Source organism: Aedes albopictus, chromosome 3 (genome assembly GCF_035046485.1).
Source record: "Aedes albopictus strain Foshan chromosome 3, AalbF5, whole genome shotgun sequence".
NCBI lineage: Eukaryota > Metazoa > Arthropoda > Insecta > Diptera > Culicidae > Aedes > Aedes albopictus.
Window position 1 is genome coordinate 203,180,939 of NC_085138.1, and position 22,382 is coordinate 203,203,320.

At 40.6% G+C, this 22,382-nt stretch overlaps 2 protein-coding genes and 1 long non-coding RNA gene across 8 annotated transcripts in view; all 3 read right to left on the minus strand.

Moving 5' to 3' along the window:
* Window positions 1-249: 249 nt before the first annotated feature.
* Window positions 250-5,531, minus strand: LOC134291177 (uncharacterized). Its single transcript, XR_009998951.1, has 3 exons — window positions 5,014-5,531; window positions 4,782-4,952; window positions 250-1,525 (listed from the first exon to the last, which is right to left on the minus strand). It is a non-coding gene; the product is annotated as an uncharacterized LOC134291177 (long non-coding RNA).
* Window positions 5,532-5,541: 10 nt separating this feature from the next.
* On the minus strand, window positions 5,542-6,511 carry LOC134291176 (uncharacterized). Its single transcript, XM_062858615.1, has one exon. The coding sequence runs from the start codon at window positions 6,300-6,302 to the stop codon at window positions 5,661-5,663; it is 642 nt and encodes a 213-aa protein (XP_062714599.1). The 5' UTR covers window positions 6,303-6,511; the 3' UTR covers window positions 5,542-5,660.
* Window positions 6,512-18,180: 11,669 nt separating this feature from the next.
* LOC109404968 (uncharacterized) overlaps window positions 18,181-22,382 on the minus strand; it is a 32,654-nt gene continuing 28,452 nt past the window's right edge. For all 6 annotated transcript variants that reach the window (XM_062858621.1, XM_062858620.1, XM_062858619.1 and 3 more), the window contains 4 exons: window positions 22,296-22,377; window positions 21,841-22,225; window positions 20,609-21,223; window positions 18,181-19,067 (listed from right to left, as the gene is read on the minus strand). In XM_062858621.1, the coding sequence (XP_062714605.1) occupies window positions 18,850-19,067; window positions 20,609-21,223; window positions 21,841-22,225; window positions 22,296-22,377 (1,300 nt within the window). In that variant the 3' untranslated portion in view covers window positions 18,181-18,849. The remainder of the gene's footprint in view (window positions 19,068-20,608; window positions 21,224-21,840; window positions 22,226-22,295; window positions 22,378-22,382) is intronic.

The window sequence follows — 22,382 nt, forward strand, 5'->3', positions numbered from 1 at the left end:
GTAGGGGTGCTCGTCTTGCCCCGTAGCATGTTCGAACTGACCATAAAACATCTTTTTTGTTTAGTCAAATAAATCATCCTTATTGTGAATTTTTAACCCTCCCATGTTTATGGGTGATAGAAAACAAGATATAGAAGAGAACTGCTGAGAGCTACTTTGAAAAATTGTGTTAACTTTCAATAAACTCAACGTGATCCTTAGGGTGCTCATCTTGCCCCGCCCTACCCTATATCTAAAGGACCAGTAAAATTTTCTTTAGGAAAAGTGGCATATTTTTAACTTGAACGTATTTCGTGTCACCAAACACTTTGAGAGGACTTGGTAAACCTTGTTAAAGACAAATTATGATTTAGTTCAAATAATATCTTATGAACCAGTAAAATTTTATTTAGGAAAAGTGGCATATTCTTTACTTGAACGTATTTCATGTCACCAAACATTTTGAGAGGACTTGGTAAACCTTGTTAACCCTCGAGCAGTCGCGTCTTTGACTACCTGCAACGACGCCACGCTCACGCTTTGTACCAAAAGCGTGCATTTTTTATGGTGCGTGTACTCAGTACACGACACGACCGCTCCCGGGTTAAAGACAAATTATGATTTAAAGTAAAGAAGTACACATGGACCTCTGAATACAGAAGTCTTAGTTAGTTTGACCATACTTTGCGTTAGCTCGCTACCTGGAAGGACATGGTGAACCTAAGAAACTTCTCTTTGAGTGAAGAAGCACACAAGGACATCTGAAGTAATTACAGAAGTCCTATTAGTTTGATTATACTTTGCGTCACCTCGCCACCTGAGAGGACATGGTGAACCTAAGAAACTTCTCTTTGAGTGAAGAAGCAAAAAAATGGACCACTGAATACAGAAGTCTTAGTTAGTTTGACCATACTTTGCGACACCTCTCTACCTGGGAGGACATGGTGAACCTTAGAAACTTCTCTTTCAATGAAGAAGCACACGTGGACCTCGGAAGTAATTAAAGAAGTCTTAAGAAAGCCGGCTCCAGAGGCACGTTATCCTCCATTTGGGACATTTGTGCCATATTTTTTTTTGCGCCACCTCTCGACTTGAAACGACGTGGAAAGCCATCACTTATTGAATTCTAATTATGTTGTAGTTATAGAAGGCCTTTTTTGGGTTACTTGAGAGGAATTGGTGAACCTTCGCGTGTCGAGTTCAAGGAAGAGGATTTTGCGTCACCTCGCGATTTTAGAGGACATGTTTGGCCCATTTAACTACAAGTTCTGATTACTAAGATTATCTGCGAAAAATTCATAGCGACTATTAGTATTTTCAAAAGTCCTAGCTAACAATACTAACGTTTTGGTAAAGAACCCCGGTGTAATTTCGGATATTTTGCAGTCCCAAACTAGACACCTAGACACGCCCCCCCCCCCTACCAAATATTTATTTATAGATATGAACATAAACAATACAATAGTAAAACTATATCCACTCTGGTATAATGGTAACGATGTTCATGCCACTTATCAGCTGGGATGGACGGCTCCTCCAGTAGTTCCTGAAATAAATTTAAAGTTCAATATACAGAGGGTTCTACAATATATTTCCGAGAATTATTGGCTTGCGTTTAAAGTATAAGAATAAAGTAAGGGGCGCACACTCCAAACACTGTTTTTGATGGCATGCTTCTGAGCTGTGATGATGGCTAGTGAGTAAACTTCGTTGCAAGTGAGTGTTCCCATCCCTGCTTTGGAAGGTTCTGATTAACCCTTTATAAGGCAGAGAAAATTAGAGGTGTCAAAGCATACTATTATGATGATTTAATGATTAAATACATTTTGTTTACAAAACCATTTTTGTGTGAAAGAAATTTTCGAAAATGTAGGTGGCAATATAGTTGCCACAGCCGGCTTGACTTGATTATTCATCGTCATCGAAGGGGCTAGTCTAGCTATGACCTGCGTGGCCATGGAGCAATAGTTTCAACATTATTTATTCATACCTATGAAAGTAGTATTTCATGTAGTATTTACTACAAATTTGTAGTAAACTGCGGATTACTACTTTTTATGAGATTCTTCTTTGAAAAAAAAAAAACTCAAATTATAAAATCGCAAACCTGCCAGTCCCCCTTGATGAAACATTTGAAATTTTCTGATTGCATCATGTAAAATAATTTTATGCAATTCAGTATCATAATTTACATTTTATCTAACTCATTTTGGTATCATAATGGCTTTTTTCCAAACTGGTTCATTATGCAACTGATGCATAATGAAAAATAGTTGTATAATGTTCATAATGCAACTCATTTGAGTTGCATTATGAATATTATGCAACTCAAATGAGTTGCATTATGAAAAAATCATAGAATTTTGTATGGAACTCGTTGCAAAACTCGATTTTTTCAGCACTCTTGCTGAAAAAATCAACTTTTTGCAACTCGTTACATAAATAATCATTATTTGTAATTTGTAGTTTTATTATTAACGATAGCTTTGCTACTTTACATTAGGTCAAGAATACTGGTATAGGTATAGGAAACATAGTTGAGAACCAAAATGAAACTAACAAATTTCGAGAGAATCTTGTTATTTGTACTGAAACATTGACAATAATACCATACATACAGTATTTTTTTTCTATGGGTTTTCAGTTGAAGCTGCGTGACAGCTTGTTTGTCAAGGCTGAACCCGTTATTCAAATTTCATCTCTACAAAGACCAATGATTAGACGGAATATGCTATGTTGCCCAATTTAACACTAGTTTTTACATTGTGCCCAAGTAGTTTTAATCGAAATTTTGCATTTTCCCTCCCGTAGATGTATTAGTCATGTCCGTCCTCAGTCATGTGAAGTATATGAAGCTATCAGAATAAATCTTTACCCGCGGAACCTAAATCACCAGGAATGTTTATACCCTTGCTATTACTTCTTGGAAATAACAACACAAAATGCTGTCTATGTTGACAACTGTGCCTGCTATCTTCAAGAAATATTATGTAAAATGTATAATCGAATTAATTACGGTCAAATACCAATTGAAGACAACAACCTTTACTGCGATAACACCTATGTTGGTAGCCACCTACAGCACTGGCGCTATCCCCAATGATAGACACTAGTTTTGAACATGTCATGGGCTTCCAATGATACGAGATACGAAAACAACCTAACTATTAAAACAGAGCCAATCCGTTCATTTGTCCTATCGGTCCTACCTAGATAAACCATGTCATTTTCTCTCCTAGTCATACAAAAGTTACGTCATTTCAGCTTAGAAACAACCTGTTTTTGTTCAAAATGTCATGTCGAACGCATTGACGTCAATAAAGTGTTTAAGTATGGTCCACTGCACGTACTTGGGCTGGCCCGCCCACTCCCAAAGAAATTTGACGTTTGAGTGGTGTCGTCACCGCTCAAAAGTCAAACCATGCGTGAGAGCAAGCAGGCCAGTATAAATTCGTGCAGTATTTCATTGTTCGCACGTTAGCTTCGAATCTATCAGCACTATTAAGTACTGCAACTTTCCTTCCTACTATTCGGTTGATTTTACTAGATTTATATAAAGAGAATATTACTGGATATCATTGAAATATTTAAAAAAGCAAATTTGTTTTGATAAAATTACTAATTTGAATTTATTTAATTATTGTATATTACTGAAATTATAGTAAATTTAGTAGTTAATCAAAATCAACCAAAAAATGTAGGGAAGAAAGCCCAAACAGCATTTTCAAGTCTAATGGCAATGAAAAGGTTTCAAAACCTGTCACAAAACCTATAATATTTCTACTAGAATTTGTGACGATCTTCAAAACCTTCTCAAATCTAACAGACGTGGAACTATTGCTTGGGTATAGAATCTATTCAGCCCCGGCGGTCCCTCCGTGTTTATCAAGCATGTGATGAATATGCCAAAACATATGATCATCAGCCATACTTCATCTGCAGCAGCCGGTTCGTGATGAACCGTTGGAGGCGTATTAGACTGTTAAAAAGGTGATATGATTCACTAAAGAATACTATATTACAATAACCTTCACTTTAATACCGTCAAACCCTGCGAACTTGGCCAGGGAATACCATACATACAGTAATTTCAACTGATAATATTTTAGATGCTACTATTTTTGGCATTGTATTTTTGGCTAGCTTATCCAGTTATCTATTTAAAACTCGCAACAAACAACTTGACATGGTCAAAATTACAATACCAAAATAAATAATAGCATCTAGAATGCTTTCAGTTAAAAAGCAGGCAAGGTAATATTTACAACTGTTTCAGTACATTAAGCAGAATTCAGCATTCGGTTGAAAATTGTTGGTGCACTTCTCACTGCTACCATGGGTTCGGTAGAAACTACAACACAATTTTTTGGGTGCTATTCATATGAAACTGCTTAGATCAATTATGGATATTGCATTAACAACAACCTTATCTGACTTATCTGAGAAGGAGAGTAACAACAGATTACAATAAGAAAAAGAAAAAGAGCAAAGGCTACAGCTGACGTAAAAATCATATAAAAGTGTTTACTGTTGAAAAAACTTGAATTCCGAACAATATTTTGATATAGGGTGGGGTTGGGCGGTTGGGCAAGAAGGGTCGTCAGTGATGTTTCCTCATATAAAAAGCTTCATGTAGATCGACGCATCTTCGTGATAAGTTCTCACTTACTCTTGCTTGTACTGTATCACATGACAACTGAGTCCGCTCCGAGATCTGCTCAGAACCGTTCCGGCAGCGGCGAAAAGTCCCAAATCGCCATACAGATGGCCCTGAAAGAGGTTTTAAATCATCATAAACTTACCACGTAGGAACCTCCGCTGTACGGTGGCTTTCTCGTGCAGAAATATTTGCTGTTTTTGGTAGTTATTCACCGTCGCTTCCAAACGATTCCGCTTGCTGTTTTTGCACAGGAAATCGTACGCCACCTTGGCGCTCAAGTCTCCATCCGTCTTCGGATTGACTCTCGATGGCCCTGGAATAAGTTAGTAAAATTGTACGATCAAGAAACAACCCGAGGTTCACACTCAACTAACCTGGAACTGCCGCTGGTGCGGGGCATCAGCTCTCTAGCTCCACCTATTCGAAACAGCTTGGGTGCTGGAAGCAACCTCTTCCGGTAGGAATGTCCCGAACGTTATGTACCCGACTTACGCGTGACTGTGCTGCAGCTGTGAGTGCTAGAACATTCCCTCCTCCTTCACGACTTGGGAAGCGATTCCGACTTGGTGATCGCCACCGTGGTCGCCGTTTTCATCGTCCGTTGCTGCTTCTGCGGCTGTACTTGTTTGTTGGAAATAGTATCAGGACTCCGTTTGCCATCGGCACATAAACTCATCTTTGATCGGTCACCGAGAAGAAGTCGCACAAGTTTTCCGATTCTGTCTGTTTCATCCTTCCATGTCATCAATGGTGTCCACTGCCGCTGAAAATATTACTTTTTTGGCCGGAACAGGTCTGCTCCGGCCGCACTTGATTCACTTCCGCTGGTACCCGATCCGATCCACCAGAATATCCGCAATTTCACGGTACTTTTCCTAATATTCACTGTTCTTTTTTTTTTTTTTTTGGATTTGTCTTTTAGACAGGCTAAGACCACGGTTGGTCCATCTCGCCCCTGGGTGTACTGTTGTCTTTTCGTTACATGTTTAGTTGTGTGTTTGTTACATGTTTAGTTGTCTTTTTATATGTGGATGTTGTTCTCTTCCAAAAACTTCACTATTTGCTTCATTTCTTCTTCACAGCCTTCTTGTAGAATCACTTCTAATGGTTTCATATACTCCAATGCCGGAAACTGACTTCGACTTAGGTTGTATTGTGGGCACTCGTAGATTATGTGTTTCAGATTTTCGGTTTCTTCACACCATTCACACAATTCGTCTTCTTCCCAACCCCATTTCGCCCTCCTTTCTTTCGTCATACAATGTCCACTTCTAATTCTGTTTAGAATTTTCACTTCTTTTGGGTTTAGTATGAGCTCCTTACTCCATATCCGTTTCCCTGGTTTCTCCATCAATTGGTAGTGCCATTTTCCTTTGTCTTTCGACACTTCCTTGTACTTCCGGTTCCAATCTTCCCACGTATTTTTCGCGCTCAGGACGAGCGCGTCTCCAGCAGTTACTCCTTGGTAGTCCGATTGTTTGTGCTGTGTTTTGGCCACTGCCAGCTGATCGGCGATTTCGTTCCCATGGATTCCCATATGGCTCGGTATCCATTGTACCTTGATCGCACTTTCCGCATTGTTCAGGAACTCCTTGTATATCTCTCCTATGAGATAGTTGTTGTCCACTGCTCTTCCATTTCGTATCATCTCACACGCACTCATTGAGTCCGTGAAAATGACCGCTTTCCTGTATCCTTTTGCTTTGATGAGTTCCAGTGCTTTTAAAATGCCGAGTAGTTCAGCGTTCGTGATTGAAAAGTTCGAGTTGATGCTCTCCGTGATGTTGTCCGAGTCTGCTTCATCGTATACCGCTATGGCCGTTCCAGTAGACGTTTTTGAAGCATCCGTGAAGATCTTTGTGTGGTGTTTGTACTTGGTTTGGTACGCTTCCTTGAACCGTGCCTGCCACACTTCAGGTGCCGTCCGCTCCCTACGTGTATTGTGTAGACGGGGCAAGATGGGTCACCCTAATTTTTCGGTATGTTTGCATAGTTTTTGAAAATGTTTTATTTTTCATGGAAAGGCTATTCTGTGACCTACATTATCGAAGCGATGAGAGCACTGAAAATTTGAGAACATATTTTTTAAAATTTCCTTCAAAAAATATAGGTTTTCAAAGTCCGTTTATGGCTACCCGAACAAAAATCTTCTAGTTCTGAGAATAATCTACCGATATGTTTCAACACTTTCTTCATGTAATCTGTACGTCTATGAAGCTTAGATGTATAGAGAAAAACTAGAAGATATAGTATTTTTTGTTGGAGGAAAATCGAGTTTTCTTATAGCTGATCCATCTTGCCCCCGTTAAAATGAGGTGGGGCAAGATGGGTCATGTTTTGAAAATTATTTGTCAAGAAGCAGGTTTCAAACTTTATTACCTTTTTATACTCTTATATCATAGCTGACTAGTGTATCTGAGAGTCGTGGAAGAATACAGAGAAATGCGATTTATATTCAGAAAGTTATAGGGATCCATTTCTTAGGTGACCCATCCTGCCCCCACTTACCATACCATCGTCACAGAAGAGTTACGGCAGCGCAGATTTATTACGCAGCCGTTACTCTTTTGTGACATGTGTGTTGCTTGGGATATGTTATGGCTTCAGTTTATGCAAAATCGAAATAAATTTCAACAAGGTAGAATTGATTTTACGAATCACCCTAAATATACCACGATCTATGCAAGTTGCATTAGATACCGCTTAGGTAAGTTGGACCGTAAACAGGTTTATTTATCTCACGATGCCCGCACTGTTCCAATGCATAGCTTTGTCTTCAGATCGGAGCACACTTGCATTTTCTTATCAACGTATGCTGCTTCATCAAATCATTTTGGCGCCTCCTTCTACTTCACGCCCAATTAGTCATATAAAATGCACTTATTTCTTAAAGGTTGAAGTATCCGTAACTCGAATCATTATAAAACCATAAAGCAATGTTATTACTGTAAATCAAAACAATGATTATGAAAACTAAGACAAAATAAGTTTTGGTTAAAAAGACTAGGGAAAAAATATAATTTGAACATGTGTAATATAATTTGTGCATGTATGTAATTTGGACATGCACGATGATGTATGTGTTGTTCCGAAGAGGTTATAAGAGTAGATACTTCTGAATATCGATTATTGGATCAATCAGATCCTATACTGTAGTTTTATGTGGAAAACATGCTTAACAATTAAGTATTTACTTCAAAATCATCGCAAATGTGTCACTAAAACTTTCCAAATGCGAAGGTATGCAAAAGGACATACACTTAACAGTCACATACAATATGCACCTCAAATTGTTGAATTTATTATTGGAAGAAATTTGATAGCCTCATTGCAACGAGAAATATTCAATAAAGAAGCATTAAGCAGCCAAATTTTTAACATTCATATAGAACGCTTGAAATAGGTGGTGTCCAATAGTTATTTATGTAACGAGTTGCAAAAAGTTGATTTTTGCAGCACGAGTCGTATATTTATCCAACGAGGCTTGCCGAGTTGGATAAATACGAAGAGTGGTGAAAAAATCGAGTTTTGCAACGAGTTCCATACAAAATTTTATGCAATGATTTTTTCATAATGCAACCTATTTGAGTTGCATAATGTTCATAATGCAACTCAAATGAGTTGCATTATGAACATTATACAACTATTTTTCATTATGTAGCTCATTTCAGTTGCATAATGAACCAGTTCGGAAAAATTGGCCATTATGATACCAAAATGAGTTATATAAAATGTAAATTATGATACTGAATTGCATAAAATGTATTAAAGGTTTTCTACTGTCCATTATTGGTCATTTGTTGAACTACATGGGGATGCTGCGATATTTTCTCGATTGTAACAAAAAGTTGTCAGATAGGTATTTAATAATTTGCAAGAAAAAAATTCTTAATTTATACTACTTTTATGATTTAACGACATGTGCCGAGATAATCACGGGAATATTCTCACGAGCGAGCGTGAGGTGGTCGAGAGGTGGCGGCAGCATTACGATGAGCACCTCAATGGCGACGTTGCAAGTACCGAAGGTGGCGTGATAACAGATCTAGGAGTATGTGCACAGGACGAAAGACTTCCGGCCCCTGACCTTCAAGAGATTGAGGAGGAGGTTGGCCGGTTGAAAAAAAACAAAGCCGCCGGAGCAGATCAACTACCAAGCGAGCTACTAAAATACGGTGGAGAAGCACTGGTGAGAGCACTACACTGGGTCATTACCAAGATTTGGGAGGAGGAAGTATTACCGGAGGAATGGATGGAAGGTATCGTGTGTCCCATCTACAAAAAGGGCGACAAGTTGGATTGCGGGAACTACCGCGCGATCACACTACTGAGCGCTGCCTACAAGATACTCTCTCAAATATTATGCCGCCGTCTATCACCGATTGCAAGAGAGTTCGTGGGGCAATATCAGGCTGGATTTATGGGTGAACGCGCTACAACGGACCAGATGTTTGCCATCCGCCAGGTGTTGCAGAAATGCCGCGAATACAACGTGCCCACACATCACTTGTTCATCGATTTCAAATCGGCGTATGATACAATCGATCGAGAACAGCTATGGCAGATTATGCACGAATACGGATTCCCGGATAAACTGATACGGTTGATCAAGGCGACGATGGATCGAGTGATGTGCGTAGTTCGAGTATCAGGGACACTCTCGAGTCCCTTCGAATCTCGCAGAGGGTTACGGCAAGGTGATGGTCTTTCGTGCTTGCTGTTCAACATTGCTTTGGAGGGTGTAATAAGAAGAGCGGGGATAAACACGAGTGGGACGATTTTCACGAAGTCCGTTCAGCTGCTTGGTTTCGCCGATGATATTGATATTATTGCTCGTAAATTTGAGACGATGGCGGAAACGTACATCCGACTAAAGAATGAAGCCAGGCGAGTTGGATTAGTCATTAATGTGTCGAAGACAAAGTACATGATGGCAAAGGGCTCCAGGGAGGAATCACCGCGCCCGCCACCCCGAATTCATATCGACGGTGATGAAATCGAGGCGGTTGAAGAATTCGTGTACTTGAGCTCACTGGTGACCGACGACAACGACACCAGCAGAGAAATTCAGAGGCGCATTGTGGCAGGAAATCGTGCCTACTTTGGACTCCGCAGAACTCTACGATCGAATAAAGTTCGCCGTAACACGAAGTTAACCATCTACAAAACGTTGATTAGACCGGTCGTCCTCTATGGGCACGAAACATGGACCCTACGTGCAGAGGACCAACGCGCCCTTGGGGTTTTCGAACGGAAGGTGTTGCGTACCGTCTACGGCGGAGTGCAGATGGAATACGGGACTTAGAGAAGGCGAATGAACCACGAGCTGCATCAGCTGCTGGGAGAACCAACCATCGTCCATACCGCGAAAATCGGGAGGCTACGGTGGGCGGGTCACGTCATCAGGATGTCGGATAGCAACCCGACTAAAATGGTTCACGAGAGTCATCCGACCGGTACAAGAAGACGTGGAGCGCAGCGAGCTAGGTGGGTCGACCAAGTGGAGGACGATCTGCGGACCCTACGCAGAGTGCGGAACTGGAGACAAACAGCCATGGACCGAGTGGAATGGAGGCGGCTACTATGTACAGCAGAGCCCACCCCGGCCATAGCCTGACCGGTAAGGTAAGTTTTATGATTTAACAGTATTTATGGCTGAACTTTAAAGTACAATGAAATTGATTTCAGTGTATAAAAGTTATAGCGGCCATAAGGCGGCTTGGTGTCTGCATTCCACTTCCAGCCGCAGTTTTCAAATCAGTAGTGGCTTTTACGATTCCCCCTAGGAGGACCACTAATCGTATTCTACGATGCCCGGCTAGATACTCACTAAAGCCTGTCGTGGACAGGCTATATATTTCGGATACCTAAAAACTGCAGAATCTCTGGTACCCGGAAGAATAGGAAGCAAAAGCAGCCACAAATATATACACGGTAAGATTTCGAGAACGGCTTGGGGTGCCGCACGGGTTCCTGGGCCTACTACGCGCCCGTTATGTTGATGGATCGCCCCTCAGCGGGTTCCTGTGTCGGAATTTGCTCAGACAAGGATATTTGGACGACGTAGGGACTAGATCGAGAACTTTTTTGTATAACGACGGGGTTCTGTGATCGTTTTTACATACTTCGTTTTCATTTCTTCCACTTTTCAAACCTTCTCCAATAATTCTTCATAGAACTTTCCAAACTTTTCCTTTGAATTATTTCGTTTTACTTTTAGCCTTCAATTTGTCTTGGTCAATGAGCTCTGGGAAAGTGAAAGAATACCAAGTCGTTAACTGCCTTGAGGTTCATGACCTCGTTCATCGGTCATTGCCCTCTCCAGCCGTCCTATTTTTCAATGGCCCTGAATGGCCGCACATGGGGTGGTCCCCAGTCCCGAACTACGGTGTAGAATTCTCGGTACCACTCACGACATAAAATCACCAACACTTACAACCTACATAACTGTAAATACTGATGGTCACTGCGCTTACTTACTTACCGATCAGGCTAAGGCCGGGGTGGCCTCTGCTGTACATAGTAGCCGCCTCCATTCCACTCGGTTCATGGCTGTTTGTCTCCAGTTCCGCACTCTGCGTAGGGTCCGCAGATCGTCCTCCACTTGGTCGACCCACCTAGCTCGCTGCGCACCACGTCTTCTTGTACCGGTCAGATGACTCTCGAGAACCATTTTAGTCGGGTTGTTATCCGACATCCTGATGACGTGACCCGCCCACCGTAGCATCCCGATTTTCGCGGTGTGGACGATGGTTGGTTCTCTCAGCAGCTGATGCAGCTCGTAGTTCATTCGCCTTCTCCAAGTCCCGTCTTCTATCTGCACTCCGCCGTAGATGGTACGCAGCACCTTCCGTTCGAAAACTCCAAGGGCGCGTTGATCCTCTGCACGAAGGTGTTTCGTGCCCATGGAGGACGACCGGTCTAATCAGCGAGATTTTGAGAGATGCGAACCATAGACCATGACGTTTAACTCAGTTCAACGACCCTAAAAGTTGCATTTGCGAAGAATTCAGGATCCGAATCAAATTGAAAATGGGCGGAAACGGTTATTCTCGTCATTTTCTACAAATTATATGCCAATTTAATGCGAAAAATCAAGAATTTGCATTCGTTGAACAGGGAGAGTTGAGGTTTGGGGATCGCCACTGAGTTCTTCCAAGATTTCTCCAAATTTTCTTTCAGTTTCTACTGAAATTACTCCAGCAGTTTCCTCTGATGTTCCTCCAGGAAATAAGTCTAAGAATCCTGAAAAAGCTTCTTCTTGGATTAGTCAAAAAGTTCTTTTTCGGGTTTCCTTTTTTTGAGAATTTCTCTAGCAGTTCCCTCTGGGAATTCTTCAAAAGTTTCTTCTGTGATTTTTCAAGGAGTTCTTTCTGAGATTCTTGAAAACGTTTAACTTGCAAAAACAATCATTGCCTTCGCCATTTTGTACAACTAGCTAGTGCGAATATCATCAGTGTTGACAAAAATTAGAGCCGTAACGTACATAAATAATGTACACATGCAAGATGCCAAGATAAAATTATCAGATATTCACTCCGAGAACCCGCGCTTCTAGGGCGTGACGTACTTTATGGATGCCCCTTATAGAGATTTTCACTACTGCTCCCGCATGAATGACCGGGAAATAAAAATGCAAAAGAACGTTTCTGTTGAACAATTTATTAGACTAAAACCAGATAATGTTTATTAAATTTAACATAAGCACATATAATAATAATTAACTGTTCGAACCTAGGAAACGGCAGAAATGTTATGTTTTACGGGTACATCTACAGAATCATATTATCGTAGACATTTTCGAAGCATATTCTTATTGAATGTAGTATAATGACGGTAATTGAAGCATGCCTTCAACTTATATTTTTTTTTAAATAAACGAGGGAATATCTATCTTAGATCATTACTTTCAAGACAATACTATGAATTGTGAGAATAAAAGATGTGTTTTCAATACGTAACAACTTTTAGTGTGAAATATGAATAACAAGGAATCAAGCACTATCGACTCGTTTGTGGTACATCTTCGGCATTTAGCACATCAAATAAAAATCAAAAAAACAGATCAACGATATTTAAATCTAAAAATATATCAACGATGTGATCGTTTGTCTCTTATATCTTCTTTTGTTTGTTACTAGGATTTTGTTTGCGTTGTACGCAAACGGCGCTAATGCTTGTAGCAAATATTTGAAAATAATTTCTGTATTCACTTAAAACAGTAGGTATCTATCATTACACTGGCTGTTCGATCATTACCGGTCACAAATCGCCGCCAATTGGACCATTCATTTTTGTTTTTTTTTGTGTTTGACTTAGATGGTTTTCTCGCCGATATGGTTTTCATTAGCGGCCACTTCCGCCAACGTGGCGAGCGCGAATAGAGCGTCCGTCTCAGGCACCAGGTTCTCCGTCAGACTGACATCCCGGCGGGTGATGCTTTCCTTGCGGGCCTTCCGCTTGCGACTGCCGACAATCTTTTCCTTCTGCTCGACGGCAGTAACGCGAGGCTTGATCGTTGATTTGAATTTTCCTGCAACGGGAAAGTGTTGTCTAAAGTAGTAAGTAGTAGTAGTACCTAAGTCTTAAAAGACCAGGAGGGTAGGGCGGGGCAAGATGAGCTCCCTAAGGATCACGTTGAGTTTATTGAAAGTTAACACAATTTTTCAAAGTACCTCTCAGTAGTTCTTTTCTATATCTTGTTTTCTATCACCCATAAACATGGGAGGGTTAAAAATTCACAATAAGGATGATTTATTTGACTAAACAAAAAAGATGTTTTATGGTCAGTTCGAACATACTACGGGGCAAGACGAGCACCCCTACGGGGCAAGAAGAGCACTTCATTAAAATCCCAATATTTTAACAATAAATTGGTCATACACTGATTGATATAGTGAACCTTGTGTATAGCTATGGAATCACGTTCTAAAATTATTATTTTTTTTCGATTATTGAAAAAAATGCGGTTTCATAATACTTTATACAAAATGACCCGAAAAACAATAAACGATTATTAGGTTGCTTATTTTTAGAAATTTACTCAACCAAATAGTTGCAGAGGTTACGGAAACCTATGTTCGGCACTATTGAGTGGATTACAATAATTTCAAAATATTTTCTATATTACCATCAGGGGTGCTCATCTTGCCCCACTATAGGTAAATAACTAAAATTGAATAAATTTTAATGTTTGTTTTTAGAAAATATTTTCTAATGTAAATTAAAATGCTTTGCAGTAAGCTAGTAATGTTGGCTGATAACTAGAATTATGGTAAAAATTTGATTCTGACATAAAAACCTTATTTTATTCTGATGATTTCTTATAAGAAAATGCTAAAATTCCATGCTATCGACTTATTTGGCAATATTGTTTAATTCGTTCATTATGAAGTACCTTTTATCAGGTTTACAAACAGGATGAACATTATTCTAACGGATTATGAAGTTGTTTGGGCAAAATTCATCATAAAAGTAGTAAAACGGAGGGGTGCTCATCTTGCCTCGGGTGGCCATCTTGCCCCGTCCTACCCGACAGTGTTTCTACTTCCCATGGTTGCTCTAGAGCACCATCGATTTTTGACGAACTCGGGAATCGGGACAAATGGAATTAGATGAAAATGATCCAATAATTTTAAGAATATGGTTGTAACCTCATAAGGTTGATTCAACTACTAACTACTTGTTTCAAAAGTGGAACTATTGATAAACAATCAAAAACCTATTGATTTTCAATCATTTTTTTTTCATTGATTTCGAAAAATTTAGCCAATTTGCAATAACTTTTGTTTAAGCCCTTTTTTACGGAAACGCTTTTTAGCATAGATATAGTCGTTCAAAGTCGTGGGAAGGAAAGGGTTAAGAAATGACGAGGCTTCGAATATTGAAAACTTTTGATATTCCTGGCGAGTTAATAGGATGTTACTAGGTTAGGACCTATTTCAGGTAAAGATGCAGAAATCGGTTTTGATTATTGTGCAATTCACACAATACATTATGCAATGGGATGTGTGCTAGATGTAGATCTCGCCAATATATATATCAACTACCAAGCGAGCTACTAAAATACGGTGGAGAAGCACTGGTGAGAGCACTACACTGGGTCATTACCAAGATTTGGGAGGAGGAAGTATTACCGGAGGAATGGATGGAAGGTATCGTGTGTCCCATCTACAAAAAGGGCGACAAGTTGGATTGCGGGAACTACCGCGCGATCACACTACTGAGCGCTGCCTACAAGATACTCTCTCAAATATTATGCCGCCGTCTATCACCGATTGCAAGAGAGTTCGTGGGGCAATATCAGGCTGGATTTATGGGTGAACGCGCTACAACGGACCAGATGTTTGCCATCCGCCAGGTGTTGCAGAAATGCCGCGAATACAACGTGCCCACACATCACTTGTTCATCGATTTCAAATCGGCGTATGATACAATCGATCGAGAACAGCTATGGCAGATTATGCACGAATACGGATTCCCGGATAAACTGATACGGTTGATCAAGGCGACGATGGATCGAGTGATGTGCGTAGTTCGAGTATCAGGGACACTCTCGAGTCCCTTCGAATCTCGCAGAGGGTTACGGCAAGGTGATGGTCTTTCGTGCTTGCTGTTCAACATTGCTTTGGAGGGTGTAATAAGAAGAGCGGGGATAAACACGAGTGGGACGATTTTCACGAAGTCCGTTCAGCTGCTTGGTTTCGCCGATGATATTGATATTATTGCTCGTAAATTTGAGACGATGGCGGAAACGTACATCCGACTAAAGAATGAAGCCAGGCGAGTTGGATTAGTCATTAATGTGTCGAAGACAAAGTACATGATGGCAAAGGGCTCCAGGGAGGAATCACCGCGCCCGCCACCCCGAATTCATATCGACGGTGATGAAATCGAGGCGGTTGAAGAATTCGTGTACTTGAGCTCACTGGTGACCGACGACAACGACACCAGCAGAGAAATTCAGAGGCGCATTGTGGCAGGAAATCGTGCCTACTTTGGACTCCGCAGAACTCTACGATCGAATAAAGTTCGCCGTAACACGAAGTTAACCATCTACAAAACGTTGATTAGACCGGTCGTCCTCTATGGGCACGAAACATGGACCCTACGTGCAGAGGACCAACGCGCCCTTGGGGTTTTCGAACGGAAGGTGTTGCGTACCGTCTACGGCGGAGTGCAGATGGAATACGGGACTTAGAGAAGGCGAATGAACCACGAGCTGCATCAGCTGCTGGGAGAACCAACCATCGTCCATACCGCGAAAATCGGGAGGCTACGGTGGGCGGGTCACGTCATCAGGATGTCGGATAGCAACCCGACTAAAATGGTTCTCGAGAGTCATCCGACCGGTACAAGAAGACGTGGAGCGCAGCGAGCTAGGTGGATCGACCAAGTGGAGGACGATCTGCGGACCCTACGCAGAGTGCGGAACTGGAGACAAACAGCCATGGACCGAGTGGAATGGAGGCGGCTACTATGTACAGCAGAGCCCACCCCGGCCATAGCCTGACCGGTAAGGTAAGTTTTATGATTTAACAGTATTTATGGCTGAACTTTAAAGTACAATGAAATTGATTTCAGTGTATAAAAGTTATAGCGGCCATAAGGCGGCTTGGTGTCTGCATTCCACTTCCAGCCGCAGTTTTCAAATCAGTAGTGGCTTTTACGATTCCCCCTAGGAGGACCACTAATCGTATTCTACGATGCCCGGCTAGATACTCACTAAAGCCTGTCGTGGACAGGCTATATATTTCGGATACCTAAAAACTGCAGAATCTCTGGTACCCGGAAGAATAGGAAGCAAAAGCAGCCACAAATATATACACGGTAAGATTTCGAGAACGGCTTGGGGTGCCGCACGGGTTCCTGGGCCTACTACGCGCCCGTTATGTTGATGGATCGCCCCTCAGCGGGTTCCTGTGTCGGAATTTGCTCAGACAAGGATATTTGGACGACGTAGGGACTAGATCGAGAACTTTTTTGTATAACGACGGGGTTCTGTGATCGTTTTTACATACTTCGTTTTCATTTCTTCCACTTTTCAAACCTTCTCCAATAATTCTTCATAGAACTTTCCAAACTTTTCCTTTGAATTATTTCGTTTTACTTTTAGCCTTCAATTTGTCTTGGTCAATGAGCTCTGGGAAAGTGAAAGAATACCAAGTCGTTAACTGCCTTGAGGTTCATGACCTCGTTCATCGGTCATTGCCCTCTCCAGCCGTCCTATTTTTCAATGGCCCTGAATGGCCGCACATGGGGTGGTCCCCAGTCCCGAACTACGGTGTAGAATTCTCGGTACCACTCACGACATAAAATCACCAACACTTACAACCTACATAACTGTAAATACTGATGGTCACTGCGCTTACTTACTTACCGATCAGGCTAAGGCCGGGGTGGCCTCTGCTGTACATAGTAGCCGCCTCCATTCCACTCGGTTCATGGCTGTTTGTCTCCAGTTCCGCACTCTGCGTAGGGTCCGCAGATCGTCCTCCACTTGGTCGACCCACCTAGCTCGCTGCGCACCACGTCTTCTTGTACCGGTCAGATGACTCTCGAGAACCATTTTAGTCGGGTTGTTATCCGACATCCTGATGACGTGACCCGCCCACCGTAGCATCCCGATTTTCGCGGTGTGGACGATGGTTGGTTCTCTCAGCAGCTGATGCAGCTCGTAGTTCATTCGCCTTCTCCAAGTCCCGTCTTCTATCTGCACTCCGCCGTAGATGGTACGCAGCACCTTCCGTTCGAAAACTCCAAGGGCGCGTTGATCCTCTGCACGAAGGTGTTTCGTGCCCATGGAGGACGACCGGTCTAATCAGCGAGATTTTGAGAGATGCGAACCATAGACCATGACGTTTAACTCAGTTCAACGACCCTAAAAGTTGCATTTGCGAAGAATTCAGGATCCGAATCAAATTGAAAATGGGCGGAAACGGTTATTCTCGTCATTTTCTACAAATTATATGCCAATTTAATGCGAAAAATCAAGAATTTGCATTCGTTGAACAGGGAGAGTTGAGGTTTGGGGATCGCCACTGAGTTCTTCTAAGATTTCTCCAAATTTTCTTTCAGTTTCTACTGAAATTACTCCAGCAGTTTCCTCTGATGTTCCTCCAGGAAATAAGTCTAAGAATCCTGAAAAAGCTTCTTCTTGGATTAGTCAAAAAGTTCTTTTTCGGGTTTCCTTTTTTTGAGAATTTCTCTAGCAGTTCCCTCTGGGAATTCTTCAAAAGTTTCTTCTGTGATTTTTCAAGGAGTTCTTTCTGAGATTCTTGAAAACGTTTAACTTGCAAAAACAATCATTGCCTTCGCCATTTTGTACAACTAGCTAGTGCGAATATCATCAGTGTTGACAAAAATTAGAGCCGTAACGTACATAAATAATGTACACATGCAAGATGCCAAGATAAAATTATCAGATATTCACTCCGAGAACCCGCGCTTCTAGGGCGTGACGTACTTTATGGATGCCCCTTATAGAGATTTTCACTACTGCTCCCGCATGAATGACCGGGAAATAAAAATGCAAAAGAACGTTTCTGTTGAACAATTTATTAGACTAAAACCAGATAATGTTTATTAAATTTAACATAAGCACATATAATAATAATTAACTGTTCGAACCTAGGAAACGGCAGAAATGTTATGTTTTACGGGTACATCTACAGAATCATATTATCGTAGACATTTTCGAAGCATATTCTTATTGAATGTAGTATAATGACGGTAATTGAAGCATGCCTTCAACTTATATTTTTTTTTAAATAAACGAGGGAATATCTATCTTAGATCATTACTTTCAAGACAATACTATGAATTGTGAGAATAAAAGATGTGTTTTCAATACGTAACAACTTTTAGTGTGAAATATGAATAACAAGGAATCAAGCACTATCGACTCGTTTGTGGTACATCTTCGGCATTTAGCACATCAAATAAAAATCAAAAAAACAGATCAACGATATTTAAATCTAAAAATATATCAACGATGTGATCGTTTGTCTCTTATATCTTCTTTTGTTTGTTACTAGGATTTTGTTTGCGTTGTACGCAAACGGCGCTAATGCTTGTAGCAAATATTTGAAAATAATTTCTGTATTCACTTAAAACAGTAGGTATCTATCATTACACTGGCTGTTCGATCATTACCGGTCACAAATCGCCGCCAATTGGACCATTCATTTTTGTTTTTTTTTGTGTTTGACTTAGATGGTTTTCTCGCCGATATGGTTTTCATTAGCGGCCACTTCCGCCAACGTGGCGAGCGCGAATAGAGCGTCCGTCTCAGGCACCAGGTTCTCCGTCAGACTGACATCCCGGCGGGTGATGCTTTCCTTGCGGGCCTTCCGCTTGCGACTGCCGACAATCTTTTCCTTCTGCTCGACGGCAGTAACGCGAGGCTTGATCGTTGATTTGAATTTTCCTGCAACGGGAAAGTGTTGTCTAAAGTAGTAAGTAGTAGTAGTACCTAAGTCTTAAAAGACCAGGAGGGTAGGGCGGGGCAAGATGAGCTCCCTAAGGATCACGTTGAGTTTATTGAAAGTTAACACAATTTTTCAAAGTACCTCTCAGTAGTTCTTTTCTATATCTTGTTTTCTATCACCCATAAACATGGGAGGGTTAAAAATTCACAATAAGGATGATTTATTTGACTAAACAAAAAAGATGTTTTATGGTCAGTTCGAACATACTACGGGGCAAGACGAGCACCCCTACGGGGCAAGAAGAGCACTTCATTAAAATCCCAATATTTTAACAATAAATTGGTCATACACTGATTGATATAGTGAACCTTGTGTATAGCTATGGAATCACGTTCTAAAATTATTATTTTTTTTCGATTATTGAAAAAAATGCGGTTTCATAATACTTTATACAAAATGACCCGAAAAACAATAAACGATTATTAGGTTGCTTATTTTTAGAAATTTACTCAACCAAATAGTTGCAGAGGTTACGGAAACCTATGTTCGGCACTATTGAGTGGATTACAATAATTTCAAAATATTTTCTATATTACCATCAGGGGTGCTCATCTTGCCCCACTATAGGTAAATAACTAAAATTGAATAAATTTTAATGTTTGTTTTTAGAAAATATTTTCTAATGTAAATTAAAATGCTTTGCAGTAAGCTAGTAATGTTGGCTGATAACTAGAATTATGGTAAAAATTTGATTCTGACATAAAAACCTTATTTTATTCTGATGATTTCTTATAAGAAAATGCTAAAATTCCATGCTATCGACTTATTTGGCAATATTGTTTAATTCGTTCATTATGAAGTACCTTTTATCAGGTTTACAAACAGGATGAACATTATTCTAACGGATTATGAAGTTGTTTGGGCAAAATTCATCATAAAAGTAGTAAAACGGAGGGGTGCTCATCTTGCCTCGGGTGGCCATCTTGCCCCGTCCTACCCGACAGTGTTTCTACTTCCCATGGTTGCTCTAGAGCACCATCGATTTTTGACGAACTCGGGAATCGGGACAAATGGAATTAGATGAAAATGATCCAATAATTTTAAGAATATGGTTGTAACCTCATAAGGTTGATTCAACTACTAACTACTTGTTTCAAAAGTGGAACTATTGATAAACAATCAAAAACCTATTGATTTTCAATCATTTTTTTTTCATTGATTTCGAAAAATTTAGCCAATTTGCAATAACTTTTGTTTAAGCCCTTTTTTACGGAAACGCTTTTTAGCATAGATATAGTCGTTCAAAGTCGTGGGAAGGAAAGGGTTAAGAAATGACGAGGCTTCGAATATTGAAAACTTTTGATATTCCTGGCGAGTTAATAGGATGTTACTAGGTTAGGACCTATTTCAGGTAAAGATGCAGAAATCGGTTTTGATTATTGTGCAATTCACACAATACATTATGCAATGGGATGTGTGCTAGATGTAGATCTCGCCAATATACGTATGCTAGTCTGTAGTTCTAGTACAAAATATTTACCTTTGATTTTCTTTTTCTTCTTGGTGTCTTTCTTTTTCGTAAGATACTCGTCCAGGTCCAGACACGGTAGCTCATTGATTTTCTTGTCCAGATCAAAGTCTGAAGCATCGAAGTGCCGCGGATCATTCTTTGCGCCGACATTTGAATCGTCGTACGCGATGTACCCGGAATATGCTTGGTCCACTGCACCGTTACTTCTGGGCACTGGATCATCGAAGGCGTGATCCGAAACAATAGAAGCTGGGCTGATTTCCACAGCGGCCTGCGCCAGTGGTTGTTGTTCATCTCGAACGACGGTTGCGCTTTTTGAAGCCTTCTTCGAAGTCGAGTTCAGTCTCGTCGTCATGAATTCCTTATATCGTTTACCCTTGCATGCGCGCGCAGTCTTTCTGGTATAATCTTCATCGTAGTACTCGTAGTGCATAGAATCAAAAGCTCTCTTAAACCGTTTACTATCATAGGCACTCAACTCACGATTTGCATCGTTCGGACGTTTGGAATAAAAATGATTCTTCATGTTGATACATGGTTCTACCGGTGTTCCGGGATCAGGTGAACTGGGATCCAGTGTTGTTTGTTCCGGTTTGCCGTCACAATAGCCAGCCAGCGAAGAATCTGTAGCAATTTTGAGAGATAATAGAGATACAATGTTTTTGCTTACCTACTCACTTAATTTTATCTATACATAAATATATTAAACACTTAACAACGAATTGTAGAGTTACCAAAAAAAAAAAAACTAAAGCACATAAGGCTGGGAAAATACATAGCGTTGAACCTCGAAAGGCTGAGAATATCAAAAAGGTGAAAAGACATTAGACTGAAATAAAGATCCGGAAATCCAAAAGCAATCGGCTCTAGATCACTGCAATAGTACTATGCCCATGATATGGTTTTCTGATTGGTTACATATTGTTGACCCCAAAAAAACAGTTTCTGTAAAAAGGCAATCGCGAATGTAAGCAGCTGTAATGCCAACAATCGCTATAACAACACATTTAAAAGAAGGAAAACTCGTCGAATAACATATTACTTACTTCGCTAACATTCATTTCTTGACTAAACACAGTTATTTAACTATAATTTCATGCATTAGGTATTGCATTTTTGTAACTTCAGCCTTATGTACGGCATTTCTTGTTCAGTCTTATGTTAGTATATTGAATTTGTAGGTTAAAAACACATTTTTGCTAAAATAAGTTACATAGTTGTCCAGTAGCAAACAATCTTACCGTTTTGATTGATCTTTCCTTCGTACGTATCCATCATAAGGCTGTTCAAACCACCCATTTGTGCTTCATCTGCCAGTTTGAAGACCGCCATCTCTAAGTTCTTCTTTTTCGGATTTGATTCGGTTTGTGGTTCTGCATAAATGAATTTGCTCTCGCCGGTAATAAACTCGCCGGTGGTGATGTTTGTGCGTTGATCTGTATCGAATGGCTCTTCGTCCTTTACTTCAACTGTGTCGTAGGGTGCCCCATCGTCATATTCGTACTCGGAGCCCAATCCTAACAGATCTGTTTTCACCGGCCTTGGAATACCTTGGGGCCGAAGCGGTGGGGCTGGTAGCTTGTACCATTTGAAGTCCGGGTGGGCAGTAAAGAATGCGTCCTTGTACTAGATAAATTGATGAAACATTTAGATCGAAGCCATCTTTGAATTAGGTGTAGGAAATAATCAATTATACCTGCTTTGCGAGATTCGTGTAGCTTGCTTTTTGATCTTTGTCCAAATTTGCCCACCAATCGCCGAGAATTTTGGTAATTGATCTTTA

Bases quoted from the DNA above. Each gene is read 5' to 3' on its own strand.
- LOC134291176 (XM_062858615.1), bottom strand. From the start codon at position 6,302: ATGAGTGCGTGTGAGATGATACGAAATGGAAGAGCAGTGGACAACAAC.